The 20,311-nt window shown below is 41.3% G+C and overlaps 1 protein-coding gene across 3 annotated transcripts in view; it reads right to left on the reverse strand.

The window, feature by feature from the left end:
* Positions 1–20,311, reverse strand: part of LOC147031730 (neurobeachin-like protein 1) — a 246,793-nt gene that overhangs the window by 58,089 nt on the left and 168,393 nt on the right. For all 3 annotated transcript variants that reach the window (XR_015053987.1, XM_085866599.1, XM_085866591.1), the window contains 10 exons: positions 19,005–19,154; positions 18,623–18,780; positions 15,311–15,435; positions 14,985–15,108; positions 11,584–11,735; positions 8,355–8,488; positions 8,096–8,203; positions 7,836–7,931; positions 7,523–7,647; positions 4,579–4,719 (listed from right to left, as the gene is read on the reverse strand). Coding sequence is in view for 2 of the 3 variants with exons in the window: in XM_085866599.1 (XP_085722725.1) it covers positions 4,579–4,719; positions 7,523–7,647; positions 7,836–7,931; positions 8,096–8,203; positions 8,355–8,488; positions 11,584–11,735; positions 14,985–15,108; positions 15,311–15,435; positions 18,623–18,780; positions 19,005–19,154 (1,313 nt within the window). In the remaining variant the exon portion in view is untranslated. The remainder of the gene's footprint in view (positions 1–4,578; positions 4,720–7,522; positions 7,648–7,835; positions 7,932–8,095; positions 8,204–8,354; positions 8,489–11,583; positions 11,736–14,984; positions 15,109–15,310; positions 15,436–18,622; positions 18,781–19,004; positions 19,155–20,311) is intronic.

A 20,311-nucleotide genomic window follows, 5' to 3' on the forward strand; every position in this document is an offset into this window, starting at 1 on the left:
CTTTATTGTTGAACTGTTCTCCCGCTTCGCTTCGTCTTTTCCTCCATTGAATCCCCATCTTGCTTCACGTAAAGGGTTGGTAGTGGGCTGAATACGCCCGATAATTAATCGAACCGTCGAGGTCGACGATAACACCGCTCGGTTATTCTGATAGTACGGAACGGGTCGCTTAAGTGGCCCGTGTCCGAAGTCGGCCTGCGGCGAGGTGCGATCGCCCGGTCTACCCTCCGCGTGGGTACTTAGGTAGTTCGACTTTGTCGAGCAACCCTCTCCCACGCCGGGGCTGATTGGCTCGATCGCGGTGAGACCGAAAGGTCCACCCGTGACTGGTTCCCGGCGTTAGTCCGAGAGGGTCACGACTGGATTGTCCGTCCGGTGGGCGACGCGCCGCGATTCGAGTTACGTGGCCATCGCACGCCGGCGGGCGCGAAATCCGCAACAATATATATATATATATGTGTGTGTGTGTGTGTGTGTGTGTGTGTGTGTGTGTGTGTGTGTGTGTGTGTGTGTGTGTGTGTGTGTGTGTGTGTGTGTGTGTGTGTGTGTGTGTATATATACACGACCGGTCAGAAGTTTTAGAACACCCCCATCTTTACAGTTTTTACTGAAATTTAAGCAGTTTAATATTTCAATGTACTCTTAAATTAAAGCATAGAACAAATAAACAATTGCAGTTAAAAAAGAAACCATGGAATCGTTTTGTTGAACAAAATTTAATCTAAATTTTAGACTCATCAAAGTAGCCACCTTTTGCAGATATAACAGCCGAACATACTCGTGGAGTTCTTTCCACAATGGAAATCAAATATTTTTGGAAAGCTATTCCCAACACTGTTGCAGAAGTTCCCACAAATGTGTTGCACTTGTAGGTTGCTTTGCTTTCACCTTTCCGTCCAGTTCATCCCAAACCAGCTCGATGGGGTTCAAGTCCGGAGACTGTGCTGGCCATTCCATGATTTGAAGCCTACCGTCTTGTTCTTTTCTTCTAAGGTCGTTCTGACATAGCCTGGAGATATGTTTTGGGTCGTTATCTTGCTGTAGGATGAACCCCTGACCAATTAAGTGTAGACCAGAGGGTATTTATTGCATGTCTCTGCAAAATGCTGTGGTAGCGCTTACGGTTCAGGGTGCCAGTCACTCTGTGCAAGTCGCCGACTCTGGATCCAGCAAAAGAGCCCCAGATCATCACGCTTCCTCCTCCATGTTTGACCGTTGGTGTCACACACTGAGGAACCATCCTTTCGCCTACTCGACAGCATACAAAAACCTGCGTGATGAACCGAAGATTTCAAATTTTGATTTATCGGTCCATAAGACCTTCTTCCAGTTTTCAGTAGTCCACTGGTGGTGTGCTTCATGGCCCAGGCAAGCCTCTTTTTCTTATTTTGCCATCGTTGCAATGACTTTCTTACTGCCACTCGACCTGTCAAACCTGCAGCTCGAAGTCCTCTCTTCACAGTTGATGATGAGACTCCCTTTCTTCAACCAGTGTTAAGCTGTGCTTGAAGCTGCTGTTCTGTGAGCCAACTATCACGCAAGCTGTTGACTCTCAGAAACTTGTCTTCTGATTGTGTTGTGGCTTTGGGTCTGCCAGACCTCTTCTTTTCAGTTTCCTCCAGTTTTCAAGTGCCTTTTGATGGTGTAGGAAACTGTACTCACTGACACCTTGGCGTATTTTGCAATTTCTCGAAAGGAAAGACCTACACTTTTAAGGGTTATAATCGTCTGTCTGTCTTTCTTTGTTAATTGTCTTTTTCTCACCATTATGATAGCAACATATTACTTCCTGCAGTGCAATATTGTCCAAATAATGCTTCAGAGGGTGTAGCAACACAGTCTGTTCCAACACTGCTTTTATACAGACAGAGGGTTTCTAACTAATCAACAAAAGTTGGGACACCTGTAGGAATTGTTTGCATCAACTTTCAAGTCTTAATTTACTTCCATTGCTGCAGAACAGCTGCAGTTGCTAACCCATTACTTGTTCCCTGAAAAGGGCCTTTTTTAACAACTCTGAAATTGACATTATTTTTCAGTTTTTGGTGACCTAAACTTTTTTTTTTACCTCTGGCAGGTTACCGCTTTGCTTTGTACCATTTCAGGTTATTTACTGGACTTGAACTGCTTACATTTCAGTAAAAACTGGAAAAAGGGGGGTGTTCTAAAACTTTTGACCTGAAGTGTGTGTGTGTGTGTGTGTGTGTGTGTGTGTGTGTGAGTCTGTGTGTGTGTGTGTGGATGTATATATATATATATATATATATATATATATATGTATATATATATATATATATATATATATATATATATATACACATATATACATATGTATGTATATATATATATATATATATATATATATATATATATATATATATATATATATATATATGTATATATATACACATATATACATGCACATACATATATAAGCTCTTTGTAACCACTGACTGACTCTCACCTCACTCACTCGCTCACCGACTCACTGACTGATATAAAAGATCGGTACCTTCCGGGTGACTTAGTAAGCTGAAATTTTGCATGCCAATGGACATCGAAGCAGATACACCAGGAAAAATCCCAGACACATCGGAAAGCATCCGTAAATGAAAATATAAATCAATGAAAAGAAATTAAAAATATATAAATAAATGAAGAATCAAATGCAGGTGAGCGACCTGAGACAATGGGGAAACATGGATTGTAGGCTTACACAATGTGTAAGCACTTCTTGGAAGTCAGCTAACATCACTTTCATGAACTATCCGAGCTGCTTATATTTGGTATGAGCAAAGATCATTTCTGCTTCGCTACGAAGTCCAGTCTTGTTTGCTTTAGTTTGAAAATGAGTGAAATGAAACATTTTGAAAATGTCAAATTATTCTCACTCAGATTTCAACACAATCATATTGCATGTTATCAACTTGTTTAAACTCTCTTTATATGAGACGAAAATTATTTGTGATACTGGATACCACCGGGTGATGCTATACAACACATATTTACATTGAGAGAATTGGGGCGTTACTCCCACACTGAACCCCCTCCCCCAGATATGCTATCAAGACAGAAACCATACTTGGGGTACCCTTGGACAACATGCAAGATTTGGTGAAGTAGTTGTTTAGTTTTTGTAGCAAGCATACATAAACAAACAAACAAACAAACAAACACAAACTCTTTTTTAGATGCATATAGTTTGTGTGGGCATTTTAATTATTTTCTCTTGAATGATCTAAACTCGTAAAAGAGTGATTACACAGAACAAATTAGGACACATCATAACAAAGGGAACAGCAAGAGAAAGGGGAAACACCAATTGCATGGCAGAAGGAGAAAGTAGTCGGAGGTGGACAAACAAGGGATGCAGGTTACGATGAGGGGTAAGGGGAGAACGCAAAGCGAGGACAATATGGATATACTGCACAAGCAAAATTGTGTTTGACCAGTATGTGATTTTGTCAAGGTCTGAGGAAAGGAAAGAGGCTGCTGCCTGTCTGTCAGAAAGATGAGTGATCTCACTGCAGAAAGTGCAGTCATCAGCAAAGCGATAAAGAGGATTTTCCAGTCAATGAGATCATTGATGAAGATTAGGAATAATAATGGGGCCGAGAATACTGCCTTTGGGTATTCCAGCCTTGATAGGTAGAGGAGATTAAAGGGTTCCATTGAGAGCCACATGTTGCCTACGAGAGGGGAGGAAGTCAGTAATCCAAGAGTGGTGTTGGCCTTGGATTCCATCGGCAGACAGTTTGGAGAGTAAGGCAGGATTCCAGGTCTGGTCAGGTCAGGTATGGGAGCATGTGCCGGAGCAGCGGGTTGCTACGTCCACTTTCCGCCGGTACTCCAGGGGTCTCGCCTGGCCATCCCTCAGGCAGATGCCTAGCCCATCCTCATCTCTTTGAGATGCTGATCAAGGATGCCAGACTGCATCAAAAGCTTGAGTTATGTCCAGAAAGACGGTCCTGATATCATGTCTGATATTGAGGGCCTCCACCATTGTTGGCAAAGTAGAAGCAGAATGTCCAAGGTAGAGTGACGAGATCTGAATCCAAATAGATGATCTGGGATGAGGCTGTTGGAGAGAAGGAATTATTTTTTGTCAAATGTGATGATGGATTCCATGATCTTGCTGATGATTGGAAGTACAGTAAGCCAATTGGGCTATATTTAAGGGGATCTGTTTTTGCACCTTTTTAATGTAATGCTGTGATGTCGGCTGATTTCCAATTTCCCAGGCAGATATAGGAGACCACTCCTTAAGTGTAAAAATAATAATAATAATAATAATAAAATTAAAAAACACGGATACACGAATATAGAAGCAGGGTCCGCAAATTATACTTTATGACGCATGAATACGCAGGGTCCGCAAATAATGAATCCAAGAATAAGCAGGGTCTGACAGTACGTCGATATATAAAACAGGAAACTATCCATGGATGAAAATTATCTTGGAATGGCTTTTAATTTGCAATGGAAGTGCTTGATCTGTTTACCATTATTCTCACAATTTTCTGCGATTTTAAAGTCTGAGCACTTTGCCAATGGAATAGAGCCTAAACTTGCACAAACCTGTCACTCTGAAGCTGGATGTGCAGCGATGTGAAGGGCTCAACACGAATGAGGTAGTGCATGACCCCAGCAGCATTGGAATAGTGCGTCCCATAATGAAATTTATTTATCATTCCTGTTGGGTCTTCAAAGTTCTCATACCTGGCAGGTGGGAGACGGAAGACTACATTGGACGGTTTTGTCCTTCTGGACATCGGCTCGTCAAAACAAAGCATCAAAAACATGAGGGGCAGTAAATAAGTAACCTTAAAATGGCGATTTAAATTCGAGAATGTAATGTGTGTAGTTGGAGATGACATATGTTATATCTATGGGTAAGAATCATGTTGTGCCTGTTTTAGATCTGGCAACATTGAGCATATGACGTCAGTGGAGCAGTTCCAAGATGGCAGCTCCCTTAGAAGCATGCACCAGGGAGAAGTAATGTTCTGTCATCCGTTTCTTGGGAAGTGAGGGTGTGAATTCCAGTGAAATCCATCGCAGAATTAAAATGCAACATGGTGACTCATGTTTATCACTGCAGCAGGTGAATGACTGGGAGAGGAAGTTTAAAAGTGGAGTGTCCAGTGCGGTAGACGCTGCTCGCTCGGGCCGGCCTCACACAGCCGACACACCAGAAATAGTTGCAGGAGTTGAGCGCAGGCTAAGGGAAAACCATCACATTACGCTGGATGAAGTGGTCTCCGAATTGAACATGAGCCGTGGTTCAGCAGATCATGTCATTCACAATGTGCTGGGGTTCCGCAAAGTGTCTGCAAGGTGGGTGCCTCGACAACTCACACCCAAACTGAAAGAACTCCACTTTTAAACTTCCTGTTCCAGTCGTACACCTGCTGCGGCGATAAACATGCGTCACCATATTGCATTTTCATTCTGCGATGAATTTCACTGCGATTCACAGCCTCACTTCCCAAGAAACGGATGACAGAACGTTGCTCCTCCTTGGTGCATGCTTCTAAGGGAGCTGCCATCTTGGAAATGCTCCATGAACGTCATACGCTCAATGTTGCCATATATGCCAGGAAAGAGCACCACTGATGCGATGTTTGCTTTGAGAATGTTGCTGGAGAAGTATAGGGAAGGCCAGAAGGAGTTACATTGTGTGTTTGTGGATTTAGAGAAAGCTTATGATAGGGTGCCAAGAGAGGAGTTGTGGTATTGTATGAGGAAGTCGGGAGTGGTGGAGAAGTATGTGAGGATATGTATGAGGACAGTATGACAGCGGTGAGGTGTGCGGTCGGAATGACGGACCGGTTTAAGGTTAAAGTGGGATTGCACCAAGGATCGACTCTGAGCCCTTTCCTGTTTGCAATGGTGATGGACAGGTTGACGGACGAGATCAGACTGGAGTCTCCATGGACTATGATGTTCGCGGATGACATCATGATCTGTAGGGAGAGTAGGGAGCAGGCTGAAGCGAGCCTTGAGAGGTGGAGGTACGCACTGGAGAGAAGGGGAATGGTAGTCAGTAGGAGTAAGACAGAGTACATGTGCGTAAATGAGAGGGAGGGTGGTGGTATGGTGCGGTTGCAAGGAGTTGAGGTGGGGAAGGTGGATTGGTTTAAATACTTGGGATCAACTGTCCAAAGTAACGGAGAGTGTGGGAGAGAAGTGAAAAAGAGAGTGCAGGCAGGATGGCGTGGGTGGAGAAGAGTTGCAGGAGTGATTTGTGACAGAAGGGTAGCTGCAAGAGTGAAGGGGAAAGTATATAGGACGGTAGTGAGACCAGCTATATTGCATGGTTTGGAGGCGGTGGCACTAACAATAAGACAGGAAGCGGAGCTGGAGGTGGCAGAGTTAAAGATGCTGCGATTCTCGTTGGGAGTGACGAGGATGGATAGGATAAGAAATGAGTATATTAGAGGGACAGCGCAGGTAGGACGGTTTGGAGACAAAGTGAGAGAGGCGAGATTGAGATGGTTTGGACATGTGCACAGGAGGGAAAAGGAGTATATCGGGAGAAGGATGTTGAAGATGGAGCCGCCAGGCAGGAGGAGAAGAGGAAGGCCAAAGAAGAGGTTCATGGATGCGGTGAGGGCAGACATGCGGGTGGTTGGAGTGTCAATGGAAGATGTGGAGGATAGAGCGAAATGGAGACGGTTGATCCGCTGTGGCGACCCCTAACGGGAGCAAGCCGAAAGAGGAAGAAGATACATATGTATATATATACATACATATATATATATACATACATATATATATATATATATATATATATATATATATATATATATATATATATATATATATATATATATATATATATATATATATATATATATATATATATATATATATATATATATATATATATATATATATATATATATATATATATGTATATATATATGTATATATATATGTATGTATATATGTATATATGTATATGTATATATATATATATATGTATATATATATGTATATATATACATACATATACATACATATATATACATACATATACATATATACATATATATATACATACATATACATATATACATATATATATACATATATATATATATATATATATATATATATATATATAAAACATACAGTATGTCGTCTACAACTGCACACATTACATTCTCGAATTTATATCGCCATTTTAAGGTTACTTATTTACTGCCCCTCGTACAATTGAAAAAAAAAAAAAACACAAGCAGCTTTTATTTTGATGTCAACATGAAAAAGGTGAAAACTTTTGAACAATTTTGCAAATTATCTACAATTCTTCATGTCTACAAAATCTAGGCTCATGGAAGAGTGAGGTGACAAAGTAGAGAAGGCAACACACTGACAGTGGGCCATTGCCACAACTCATGGATGCAACGAGCAAGGTGATGAAGGAAAAAAAAAAAGAATGAGAAAGTTGAACAAACTAAGTAACCTGCAAGTTAAAGAGGTGTCATTTTACCAGTATGCCATTGCTATCACTTGCCTTTCCTTCACCTCTTTGGCATTGCGCTCGCTCACCACGCCTACTGGCTTTGACAAGTCCCTGAAAACATCCGGGTTGCTTAGGTCCAGGTACTCTGATGTATAATCACTGAGGACCCATGGAAACTACAGTGAAAGTAAAACAATGAAAGACTTTGTGAATGTCGACTGAGCAGTGAGACAAAAAGTAGAAGAAAATCAACAACAATCAACATCATCAACAAAAGAGATATATTCGGGCTGCAGAAAGAAGAGTTGTTTGAAAAAGAAGAAGTTAATAGTCCAAAAGTCAGATACAACCGTAATCTGCTTACCACAGGGTATTGGGCAAGATCATTGTAAGAACGCCCAGCAATAGTATTGATCTGCATCAGGTATTCAAAATTGCATATTTCTCTGTTCACCCATTTCTGAAACGGACAAAGTATGGAGAATATCAGCTTGGTCGAGCACACTAAAGATGTACATTGGATTATGGAATGCAGGAAGTAATTAATAAATGCAGACATGGACACTGATATCTGATATTTTTACAGCAATGATAACTATGACATGAGAAAAGTTCCTGGTATACCTGGGTCAAACCTGAAGTCTTGAACAGCTCCTGTGGTGTACGCATGTCCAAATAGGCCAAGTTTGGTGGTCCCAGGCCAACAATACGGTTGTACACCCTGCTTCTCACCTGTGCGACACCAAAAGGGTATTTTATAAGCATTCTAAATTTTCCATCGTACATTTTTATGATTTTGCTCACAATTTACAGAGCTTTGAGCATTTATTTTTCCAACCTACATAAAACATAATGTTTTTGCCAGAGATGTTGACTCATGTACCTCCTTGTTGAAGTTCAAGAAATAGTTCCTGTTGTTAATGAAGAAAAGCTCGAGTGCCGATCGTCGCAGGTTGTACCATCGCAGATGGATCTCCCGAAGCTGCCACAGGGGGATTTTGAAATCGTAGCCAGTTTCTGCATCCAAGCACCATTACATCATCAACAAGGGGTTTCAATGATACAAAAAAGTGCTCTATAAAGGGATAATGGTGCCAAGACTGATCTAATTCACTGTTGTCATCAGGTTCTTCCCAACAGTATGCAAAGTGATGGAGCAAAATAATACCAAAGATCTAAAGGTATATCTTTACAGAAAGTCAACGATTTCTACCCATTAGGTTAGTCGGTCTGTCTCTCTGTCCGTCCATCTATCCAACCGTCCATCAGTCATGTTATCACCTCCTAAACTATTGTTCAGAAATTCACCAAATTTGGTAGTTATAATCATCACATGGCAAGAACGTGCAAAATGAGCAACATTTTGGCCCCACCTCCTGGGGCAGGGTCAAACGGTCAAATAACAAAGGAATCCAATTACAGCCACATTTTAAAACGTATTTTTTAAATAAAACATTGTATATCCAATCAACATTGGGAAACGCATGAATCAAGCAACGAATTTTTGGATTTGACCCCCGGTTCATGCCCCAGAGGGTGGGGATTTGAGGTCACATGGGTCAAAACAGAAGATTTTTATTTTTATTTTCACTCAAAATCTGATATTGGGTCTCTCCTGGTGGAACTGTTTGCCATCTTTCAACTTTGCCTTACGTGGGAAGCGTGGGGATTTGAGATGGCACACCATCGACTTCGCTCTCGTTCCTCATTTGTCTTTTGCTGGATTGCTCCCTCCCATTCTGTCTGTGGTTAGCTGTCTGGAGGTCTTATAAACCATCACTAAGTCTCCCTTCTCAGCTGCTGTCTGCTTTTTCCACCATGTTCTCTATGTAATTTATTTTATCCCTCTGAGCAGATTTCTTCACAACTTTGTCTTGATTACTGTGTGTACTTTGCAGCCCTTCCTTTATCCTCTGGGTTTTACAACCTTCTAGTTTCTGTTTCAGCTTCTTCCTCTCCTCAATTAGATTCCATATTTGGGTGGAAATTTATGGTTTCATTTTATTTAATCCTCTTAATTCCAATCACGTTCTCTGGACACATTATTAATCAATTTACAAGCTTTATCTGTCACTTCAAAGTCAATGCCATTCCCTTATTCCAATGCTGAAAATCTGTTCTGTACTTCGACGTTTTATTTCTCCCACAACCCCCCCATCGCTGAGCTTATCCCCATCAAATCTCTTCCGCCTTCAGACAGAATCGTGAGAAACATGGCCTTCAATACAAACTGGCATCTTGCACTTTTAACTACAATTTCTGCTCACAGTATTCGGAGGTCAGCTTCCACAATTGACTCACCTCATCCACTTAAATGAAATTTTGCAATACAAAACTGCTATTTACAAAACCAGCATTAATCAAGAAAGACCTTGGGTCCCGAGCCTCTTTCACTTGGACTTCAATTACACATATTCCTCATTCCAAAACACACCGTTCCACTCTGCTGAAAATTCAAACAGCTACTGAATAGTCAATTCACCCTGCAGACAGGAAGAATGCTTTTCCATCTGCTTTTTTATTTTTTTACCTCCACCAGCGAAAGTAGATGGAGGTTATTTTTTCAACCCTATTTATCTGTCTGTTTGTGAGCTGAATATCTCAAAAGGTTATGGATGGATTCGGATGAAACTTGGTGGACAGATTGGGTGCGTGACAAGGACAAATTCTGGTGAAGATCCGGATACGCAAATTTTTGAGTGATTCTTCACAATTGAGAGATATATGTGGGTAAAAAATGATTTACAGCAAAGTATTTTTAAAAGTTTTGGACGGGTTTGACAAAACTTGGTGGATGAATTGGTTAGGTGACAAGAACAAGCCGAGTTGATTATGGTTAAGGTCAGGATGAGGATCTGGCCTATCATTGGGATACAAAACGTAAACTGTTCCGCCTGGCGGTGGCATGCGCTCTATAGAGTGCCGTTCTAGTTTCTATATTGAGTCAATACGAGTGGAAAGATAGAACAGTGAATGGATGAGGACACAATGGAACAAAAGGAACAGCACAGAGAGGGACAGGAGGGGCAAACAATTGGTATGGGGAGGAATGAGGGGAGGAATGAGGGGGAGGAATGAGGGGAGGAGAGGACGCATTGGGAGCACAAGATGGATGTGGAAGCTAACTCTCGGGAAGGAAACAATCCAACAGCAGAGTTGAACGACAAAATAGGAGAGTTTGACAAACAATGGGTGTGGGGATGAATGAGGGGTAGGAAAGGATACATGGGGTGGACAAGATGGATACAGAAGCAAACTCTCAGGAAGAAAAAACTATAAATTTGAAAGGGGGGCTTGGAGGTTTGGAGGCATTATTGGGGGTAATAAAATAACATAGTTTTGGATTGGGGATGATCTGAGATGGTGGTGAACATAGCTATATTGAGGACCTGGAAGGAAGAATGAGAATGAAGAGAATGTGGAAGTTTGTTCTACAGGTGGAAAAAAGAACAAATGAGTGGAGATGAGCAGTGATTCTGGATTTTCACCAGAACATGGTGAACCGCGTGCGCTTGTTGAAGCCTGTGGGGGGAAGGGGAAAAAGCATGGAAAGAGGGTCCAAGACCAGAAAGGAGGCGGTATAAGACCGAGAGATCGCCAACCTATCTGTGATGAGAAAGTGAAAGGCCCATCAACTCGGCTTCTTCACAGGAGATTGAACGAAACAACAGCAATAACTGATCATTCTCCTGCAATATGACTTTCAATCCTGATTAGTCCACAGTTGTCAGCCAATCCCTGAGAAATGATTGTTCATCTCACTCTACAATCACCTTCAATTTGAATAACTACAAGTAAACAGAAACCAATTTCCCTTGAATTCCTTGGCATGACTACCAGCTGTGAGTTACAATATTTCCAAGCTGGCATGAATTCTTATTTGTCGAGGCATTTTTCGATATCGATGTGACGAATGAAAATGTTTTTGTCCAAAGCAAAAATAATTGACCCTGTACTGTCTGGATCCCTGGAGATTAATATGGTGCCATTTTCAACTTCATGCAAACCAGTGATTTGGGAGGAGATGCAAAACTGACACACGGACGTTGGATCTTTTTATATAGATATTAGATCCGACAACATCAAAAGGACGCAGAAATACAAATACCAACCTTCTCCCTTGTCACTGCTAAGGTCGTAGAAATACAAATGCTGTGTGGTGACCTCAAGTCGACCAGGAACCGGAAGGACAACTGTAATGAGCTCGCAAGTCTCCGACAAAACGAGTTTTTCCCGTTGTCCAGACTCCTCATCCCTGTCGACCCTGCAGGAGAGTCCCATAAAGGCTCATGGACTTTGGGACTACAAGCCAAGGTCATAATCAAGGACAGGATAAAACTTACAAACCAACAGTATATTTGGGGATAATTCATGAACAAGATGTGAAAATTGTGGTGGGCAGCTTAGAGTTTAAATTATGCATAAAACAAAAAATTAAACACAGACGTATGATGTTTATACAGTAATATCTCACTTAGTACTCAAGATACCTCCTGAAGAAGAGAGCGCTAATCAAAAAAGCACGAAAAGGGGTCATTTTACCATTGTTTATATGGAGATGCATTTCCGCCAGCATTGTTTCTTACACATGAGCAGTATATGAGGTACAGATGGAACATGTATTATTTTATAAATAAAAATTTTTTATCACCATGTTTTTCGACAAAAATATGGCAGGGAGGTGGAGGGATGTTGTAATCAGTCTCAGTCTGTCTGTCTGTCTGTCCGTCCGTCACACTAGCTCCTTCTAAACAGTGGTGCAGAAATTCACCAAACTTGGGACTTATGATCATCAAATGGCAAGAAGGTTTCGAGAGCAGTATCATTTTTGGCTCTGCTCCCTGGCGCTGGGTCAAAATGTCAAATAACAAAATATGCAATTACAGCTACATTATTAATTAAACATTGAATAGCCAATCAACATTGGGGGACGCATGAAATATGTAACGATTTTTTTTGATTTGCCCCCTGGTTCATGCCCCAGGAGGAGACTTGGGGTCACCGGATTCAAAATGGGGGAAAAAAATGTTCACTCAGAGTTTGATATTGGGTCATTCTTGGTGGAACTTTTCACCATCTTTCAACTTCGCTTTGTGGGGATGTGCGATGGTACACCATCAACTTTGCTCTCGTTTATATGATATGAACATCAGCAAGTATTAACAAAAACATAAAATATCTACAAACATCAATGAAAAGAATAATTGCCGTCGCTTTGACTCTGTCTGCTCCTACACTTCCTACATGGCAACGGTGAGAGGCGAGGTGGGAGGAGCCTCAGTGTGCTGCAAAACGAAGGTGGAGTAAACAGTGCTGATTGGCTCAGAGCGTGTCCATGCCAGTACAAACTATGGTGGCGGGTGCATTTGCTCAGCTGGCGCTGCATGTTAAGGCCCGGTCACACCTTGACGTTTTAGCCAACGTATGCCGATTTTTGAATTTTTTTTTCTAAAACGCTGGCACACGTTGAATACGTTATGGGTAAGTTTTGATAACTTTGAGAGCACGCTGAAAAACACTGCCATACGTCGTTGTACGTTGGCTTTAAACGTTGTACTTTTCGGTTGTCCTCAAATTTTTTCATGCTTGAAATTTCACGACGTATGCCGGCGTATGACTCACACGTTCTGCTACGCTGGCCACAAGTTGTATGCACGGTCTGCGATCGTTGACAGACGTCAACACATGCTACTTGTAAGTTAATCATAAGTTGAGACACGCCGAGGTAATGTTTAGCGTACCCGAAACTTATTTCTAACCTATGATTAACGTGTTGTTGGCACGTTACGCGATCGTTGCCACACGTCGACAGACGTTACTTTTAAGTTACTCATAGGCTGAAAGACGTCGGTATAATGGATCGTCCTTGCGTCAGCGTCCACGGCCACGGCCAGGACACTTATTTGCAGCATTCTTCAAACTTTTCTTCGGCATGATGAGGATGTTCACACTTCGATGTCTAGCTTAGCTATGATTCCAATTGTCCATCGGCAGCGTCTATTTAAAATAGTCGAGTTTGAGCGTTTTAACACGTTCAGAAGAAACGCTTCAAATTTCCAAACCCCAGCGTCAAAAAACAAAGGCGAGTGACAGCAATTTAAATCGTTCATTGTAAACAATGAAACTAGCTGAGTGGTACCGTTTAAAAGTCGTTGAGTGTAAAAAAAATCCAATTGTTGAGCGCAAGCGTCTACTTTCAATAGTGGAGATGCAGCCATTTAAATCGTTGAGTGGCAGCCTATGAACCTACCCGTGGACACGCGGACGCAAGGACGATCCATCATAACCCACACCCTCCCCCTCACACTCACCTAATACTGCCAACATGAACAAACTACTACTAATACTAATACTAATACTGATACTGATACTGTTACTGCTGACATGGACATCGACTCAAAAAGGACTCGAAAACACTGTTGGGTTCCCCTTTTATGAGCAGCATTTTTATATACCAATTCCCAAAACCGCTGGGAACACGTCTTGATATGGCAGTTGTAAGCTAGAAACACGTTAATTTATTTTTTTTTTGTCGACTGGAAGACGTCATTGGAATACGTCTACATACGTCGATGTGTGTTGGGACTACGTAAAGAATTGGTTCAAAGCACGTCAAACATAAGTTAGAAATAAGTTTCGCGTAAAAAAGACATTACCGCGACGTGTTTCGACTTATGAGTATCTTATAAGTAGCCTTTGTGGACGTGTGTAAGCGTCCACATATCGTGTGTAAAACTTATCCCCATCGCATGCGGAACGTGTGTCATACGCCGAGTACGTCGTAAAATTTTGAACATGTTTAAAATTTCTTGACGTACTCTACTTACTACGACGTATGATAGCGTACTTTAGCGTTCTACTCACGTATACCAAACTTACTCATACCGTACTTGACGTGCCCCAACGTTTTAGACACATTTTTCTTAGGTCGGCATACGCTGGCAAGATCGCCAAGGTGTGACCGCGATGTTGACACTTCCATTTCTACGGCAGTTATGATTCGAATCGTTGTGCGTCAGCCTTTTAATAGGCTACGTCACGACATCGTCGGCGATGCGTGCAACGCGCTATGCCTAAGTTAGACTATCGTTGGGCATCGGTTGTGTAGGCCGACAACAGGTTCAGCATTCGTTGGTATAAGTTATCTATAACACAACGAAACGTTCTGTGTCCGTTACCAATGCGTTATACACAAGTCGCTATGAATACGTCCGAATCTTTAAAAAAAAAACATCAAAAGTTCAACGTAAGCCAGCGTTTTACATACATTTTAATACGTTGCCATCGCTGGCTAAAACGTCAAGGTGTGACCGGGCCTTTATGGATTTTCTTCAATTTTTTTTTTTTTAGTAAAAATTTTTTTTCCAAGACAAAGAGCTCTATAATGAATCAGCGTTCCACAAGGCAGTATTAAGTGTGGTATTACTGTATACCTCAGGAGTTAAAATAAGGAATTTGACAACTCCCAAATTTTTGTGAAATAAAAGTTAATAAACAACAGCAAAACACTCACAAAGAAGCAAGTGTCCCAGAGTCTTCATCTTCCTTCAGCTCAACCTCTTCAACATCATTTACCTTTGCCTCCTTTGCTACATGCAGAGGGAGCTCCTCAGCTTGTATCAATGGTTGCTGCATCCCTAAAACACAGTCATGGAGTGCAACATCACATCAGCAGTCACACGCAAACACATTATCAGTTCCCATTGAATGTGATGACGAAACATATGGAAAAATCCAATGAATCTCCTTTGCCTTGGTTTCTAATCAAGTTGATAATTCCTTTCAGCCATTTTTTTTTGTCTCCGATTGACCTATCAGGCTATGGTGACACTTATGTACCATGGTTGTCGCGCAGGGCACTGGCATCGAGATGTTGATCAAAGTTGAAGTTCCTGACCAGCTTGAGGCGCATGCGCAATGAATTCTCCACATCAGAGCGCTTCCACCTGGCAGTCATGGGAAACCTGGGGAGGATGTCACGCCACACAGCATAGGAGTATAATCAAACATACTTCAGTTTGTTTAAATTGATTTACAAGTAAATATGTCAAAGAAATGTGAATGTGAATGTCAAAAGGAAGCAAGGACTATTTTGTGCTGTGACTGTGATTACAGGGAGACATTTCTGAAGGAAACCAGTGTCACACAGACTAAATTTTTGTTTTTTTAAGTGTACACACAACATGCCATGATATGCAGGAGTTGGGGCATAGTGCTGTTTGTTTGTGTGCTTTGTGTTTGTTTGATTTGTCTGCACTCCTGATCGACTGGGGGTGAGAAGGGACACACAAATTCTCCACCGAAATGTGTATCGTATGGCACCGCTCGCGGTATGAGGGATTATTTCAAATCATGATAAAATATCCCAATTCCCTGCATGAAAACCATAGACATCATATAAATGGGGGAATTAACCCATCCGTAAGGACGGGTACTTCACTAGTTATTTACATTAAAAGCAGAGCGAATGCAAAAAAACAACATGCTATGGACACAGAGGCAATGGGATTAACATGTTTAAGCAAAGACGGCTGGTTGTTTTAAGAGTACATAAAAAGGAATAAAGCAGCAATGGCAACGACAACACAGTGTTGATAATTTAAATTATTTCGCAAAGCAATTTTCAGCACTTGCCTAACTGCCTTTGTGACTGGACGCCATTTTTCAAGAACTGCGCATCTTCACCAGCTTACCAAGCATCTTGGCCACACACCTTGTGAGGAAATGTTAACGAACCCACCAAACCTGTGACACTTAATTATATATTCAGAAATTATGGGTTAATTACCTCCGCCACCAAATATGGATGGAGGTCAAATTTTCACCCTGGTTTGATTGTGAGAAGGATATCTCATAAAAGTTATGGATGGATTCAGCCAAAACTTGGTGGACAGGTTGGGGGTGTGACAAGCATGAATCAAGTAGATTTTGGTGAAGATCCGGATAATATAATATTTTTTTCTGCGATTCTTCACCATTGAGAGATAGGGCCAAAAATGAGATGTAGCATGACATCTCAAAAATTTATGGACGGACGTGGAAGAAACTTGGAAGACAGGTTGAGTGTGTGTCAAGGACGAAATGATTCGATTTTGTTGAAGATCTGAGTCCGGATCTGGATATGAGTTTTTTTTTTAATTTTTAAAGTGATTCTTCACCATTAAGAGAAAGGGCCAAAATAACATCGTACTGTATAGCATGATATTTCAAAAATGTATTGGGCCCGATGTGTTCTCGTGGATCAGGCATTACGTGGCGGAGGTATGCACTCCACCGAGTGCCTTTCTAGTGAAGTTTGCGTCCGGCTACGGTGCGTACCATCTATAAAAATGCCGACATTCATTGAAGGAGGTTGAAGAAGTGGAGATACTGCTACGTCAAACATTTTGACCACTTCCGGAAGAGGTTTATTTTTATTTAAATATATGTGGTAATTGGGTTTTTTAAAATATATGTACTATATATGTACTTGAATATAACATATTATATGTATATTATAACAAATATAATACGTGACGTGACATGCGAGGATTGCATTCCCCCATTCATTCCATTTATTCTTATGAAGGAAAAAAACTTAATTATTTGATATCAGTCGTTTCGATATTTGTCACACTTTTCAGGAACGCATCCCCAATGAAAACTGGGGTCTAATTGTACGTGATATTTCTAGTCAAACGCTTCATGACTAATTCTGAAATGAGATAACATGAAAATGTGAGAATTAATCAAAAAGGCAATTAACTGTTACACAATCCATATGCATTGTGAATGCAACGTCGTCCCATAGATCGGTCAGGGATGGGAACTCTCACATGTTAGAAATTCTATCCTTTAGATGGTGGTTCCATCCAAAAATCATTTAAGGTCATCGAACGATGCTTGGGCTGGCAAGATGGCCTAAATGTACGCACATTCACATCTAAGCTGTCTAGCCTGGGTTTGAATCCCGACCCAGCTATAAACTGTCATCCTGGTGTTTCACAGGCAGAAGGATTGATCAATGTGCGTGCCGTCCTGAGGATGTCTGTTAAATTAGGCGTCCCGTCTGCCAGCATGTGGCTCACAATCCCAAAAAGTAAAGAAACACGGAAAGCTTTATTGCATCATAACAATTATATTGAACATTTCGATGCAACACTTGGGGAGATTCCTCACATGGTGCTGATACCTATCTATCGTTGCTGTTTGATGTCGCAACAGATTACCAAAACATACACTAACCATTTTCCAAATAAAATTACAATCATGCCAAATTCAAGGAGCGTACAAGGAGTGTACAAGGAGTATACACATTATGTTACAGAATTTCAAAGGTCCTGAAAAGAGCAATACAATATGAAAAATAGCCAGCGGTTTAAAAGAGATCGATTCCAGGAGGAAGACAAACTATGAAATTAACAATGGCAAAACAATAGCATGCACAACAGCCTGATGATGCATTCTCTGCACAAGTTGCTGCAGGAGCCTTGGGCACCGCCGAAGGAAAAATTGTTGCACAACTCTCTTGAAGAAGTAAAGTAGCACAATGAGATCAGATGAGTGTCGATTTCTGTTTTCAATTTTAGCCACAGAGTATTAAAGGCACAAACAGTTTCAAAGGGTGTTTCCTGTTTTTGGTTGAATATAATCTTAACCTGTACCATACTCTATATGGAGTGGTGGTGCTGCCAAAGCAGTTTCTTGACAAGGGTTACACTGAGTGGTTTGCCATTGCCTTCCCAGCATTGTTGGTCTGTGCTCTATCCGCTAAAAATGCTGAGCGTCAAGCAAGGAAGCAGCACGTACCATTTTTATTTTTTTTTTAAATCAAGTCTTTGGTACGACTCAAACGAGGTTTGAACCACTGACCTCCGAGACTAGAGTGGATGCTCTCACCATGACACCACCGAGTCTGGTTGGTTAAATGTAGAATTGTGATTCCTTTAAAAGCAAAGTCAGTGATTAAGGAATTATGGCAGAGAAACCCTTTAACGACATGAAAAGCTTAAACCAATTAGTGAATAGTTCCTTCGTCAAAGTTCTAGAAGGATGAAAAGTAGAATGATGCTTTGCTTTTGTTCAGCTCATTAGGACTGAGCATTTCACATGAGGAACCAACACAGGTGGACATGGAACAATACACGCCCAGAGTAAAACAAAGCAACTCACCGATCTGCCCAAGGCCCTCGCTCTGACATGAGATGCTGCTTTGTAAGCCTCCACTGGCGCACTGTTGCCAAAAGCTGCATTTGCTGCGCCTTCACAACTCCATTGTAACGAACACTTTCAGCCTTGGCTCTCCTTTTCTTCGGCTTCACAACCAATTCCTGCGTGAAACACATCAGCCTGTGGAATCAAATTGCCTGAGAATACGCCACAGACACCAATGATACTTGCATTGAAAAGTATTCCACAATTTCAAAAACTGTAAAAACAGCGATTCAGTATTGTATCAGTACATATCTGAAGAGATGTGGACAGACGGGCATACTATTTGTATGGCAAAGCATGGATTCTAACGCTTCAATGGAATGATGAATGATCGGCGTACCTGAAACCGTGCCTTCGTTTCATTCTCCTCCCTGTCCCGTCGAGAAGAACTGATCATAAGTGCGTCGAAGCACGAGTTCCAGAAGCAGCTCATTAGATCATGCCGTTTGCTCAAATTAGCCATCTCAAACTGCTCCCTCAAAGGCTGTACCTGTTCGTAACCACAAGAAAAAGTATACTTATACGCACATATCTCGTAAGCCCTCACGGTCTTTTAATCGCCAGCACCTCACAGCCCCAATCATATATGACGAACTCCTGATTAACTTATGAGCCTCCATTAAAAATAACATTTAAGAAAAAACTTAAAATACAAACATTGGTCATGGGATGTGGAAAATAAATGATTGCACAAACTGAAGTTAAAGCAAAAAAAATAATTGTAGACAAATGTGATCAGATGTATTAAGATCAACAAACATTACCAATGTCTGCTCTCATTTCCATTCAGTTAAATTTGTTAATAAAATCCATCACCTCAAAGCCATTAATAGTCTTATTCTTCTTCTTTCATTTGAGAGTGGCTGTGCCACCTGATGCAATGCCCTCTATAGATTATGGCAGGAATTTGTAATTTGTTCGGGGTGCCGGCGATAGCTCCCCTACTCTTCACGAAGGACGCAGTGAACTCTTTATGTCCACCAGCAAATGCTGGCAGACAGGACGCTCGTTTAACGTCCTTCTAACAGACGGCACACACACCCTGCGTGTGAAACACCGAGATGACCGTTTATAGCCAGTCCAAGATTCGAACCCAGGCGAGACAGCTTAGAGACAAGTGTGTGTACCTCTAGGCCAACCTGGCAGCCTGCCATTAAGAGTGAAAAATGAGGATATCAGAACTATGACGTTCAGCATCATCAGTTAAAATTAATTAAAGAAATAATTCGTCAGTTCAAGCTGAAAAAGAAATGGAATGTAATTACTACATTTATTTCTACCTTCAAACCGGTTGTTGTTGTTGTTTAATGTAACATAATTACTCTTGGAGAAATCTTTAACTTCAGTTGGACTAAATGTTTCTTTGGAGGGGATGGGTGGGAGGAGGTGGGGGGGGGGAGATGCGGACCAAATACAAGCTTGAGGTAAGGCTTAATGACTTGGTAGATTTTTCACATTTACACCCGTACACAATCAATGAACAGACCGTGTACACGTTTAGAAAATACACATATATTCACAGGCCTACTTTACAGTGCAGTCTTCCTGTCTCCACGTTTTCCAGTGCATCGGGATGTTTTGAATTACGCAGCAAGAGGTATTTTGAATTCCACTTTTGAATAAGGATAATAACATAACCCCCCCCCC

The sequence above is a fragment of the Eptatretus burgeri genome, chromosome 2 (assembly GCF_056783735.1).
Source record: "Eptatretus burgeri isolate ZD-2024b chromosome 2, Ebu_testis_v1, whole genome shotgun sequence".
Taxonomy (NCBI): Eukaryota; Metazoa; Chordata; class Myxini; order Myxiniformes; family Myxinidae; genus Eptatretus; species Eptatretus burgeri.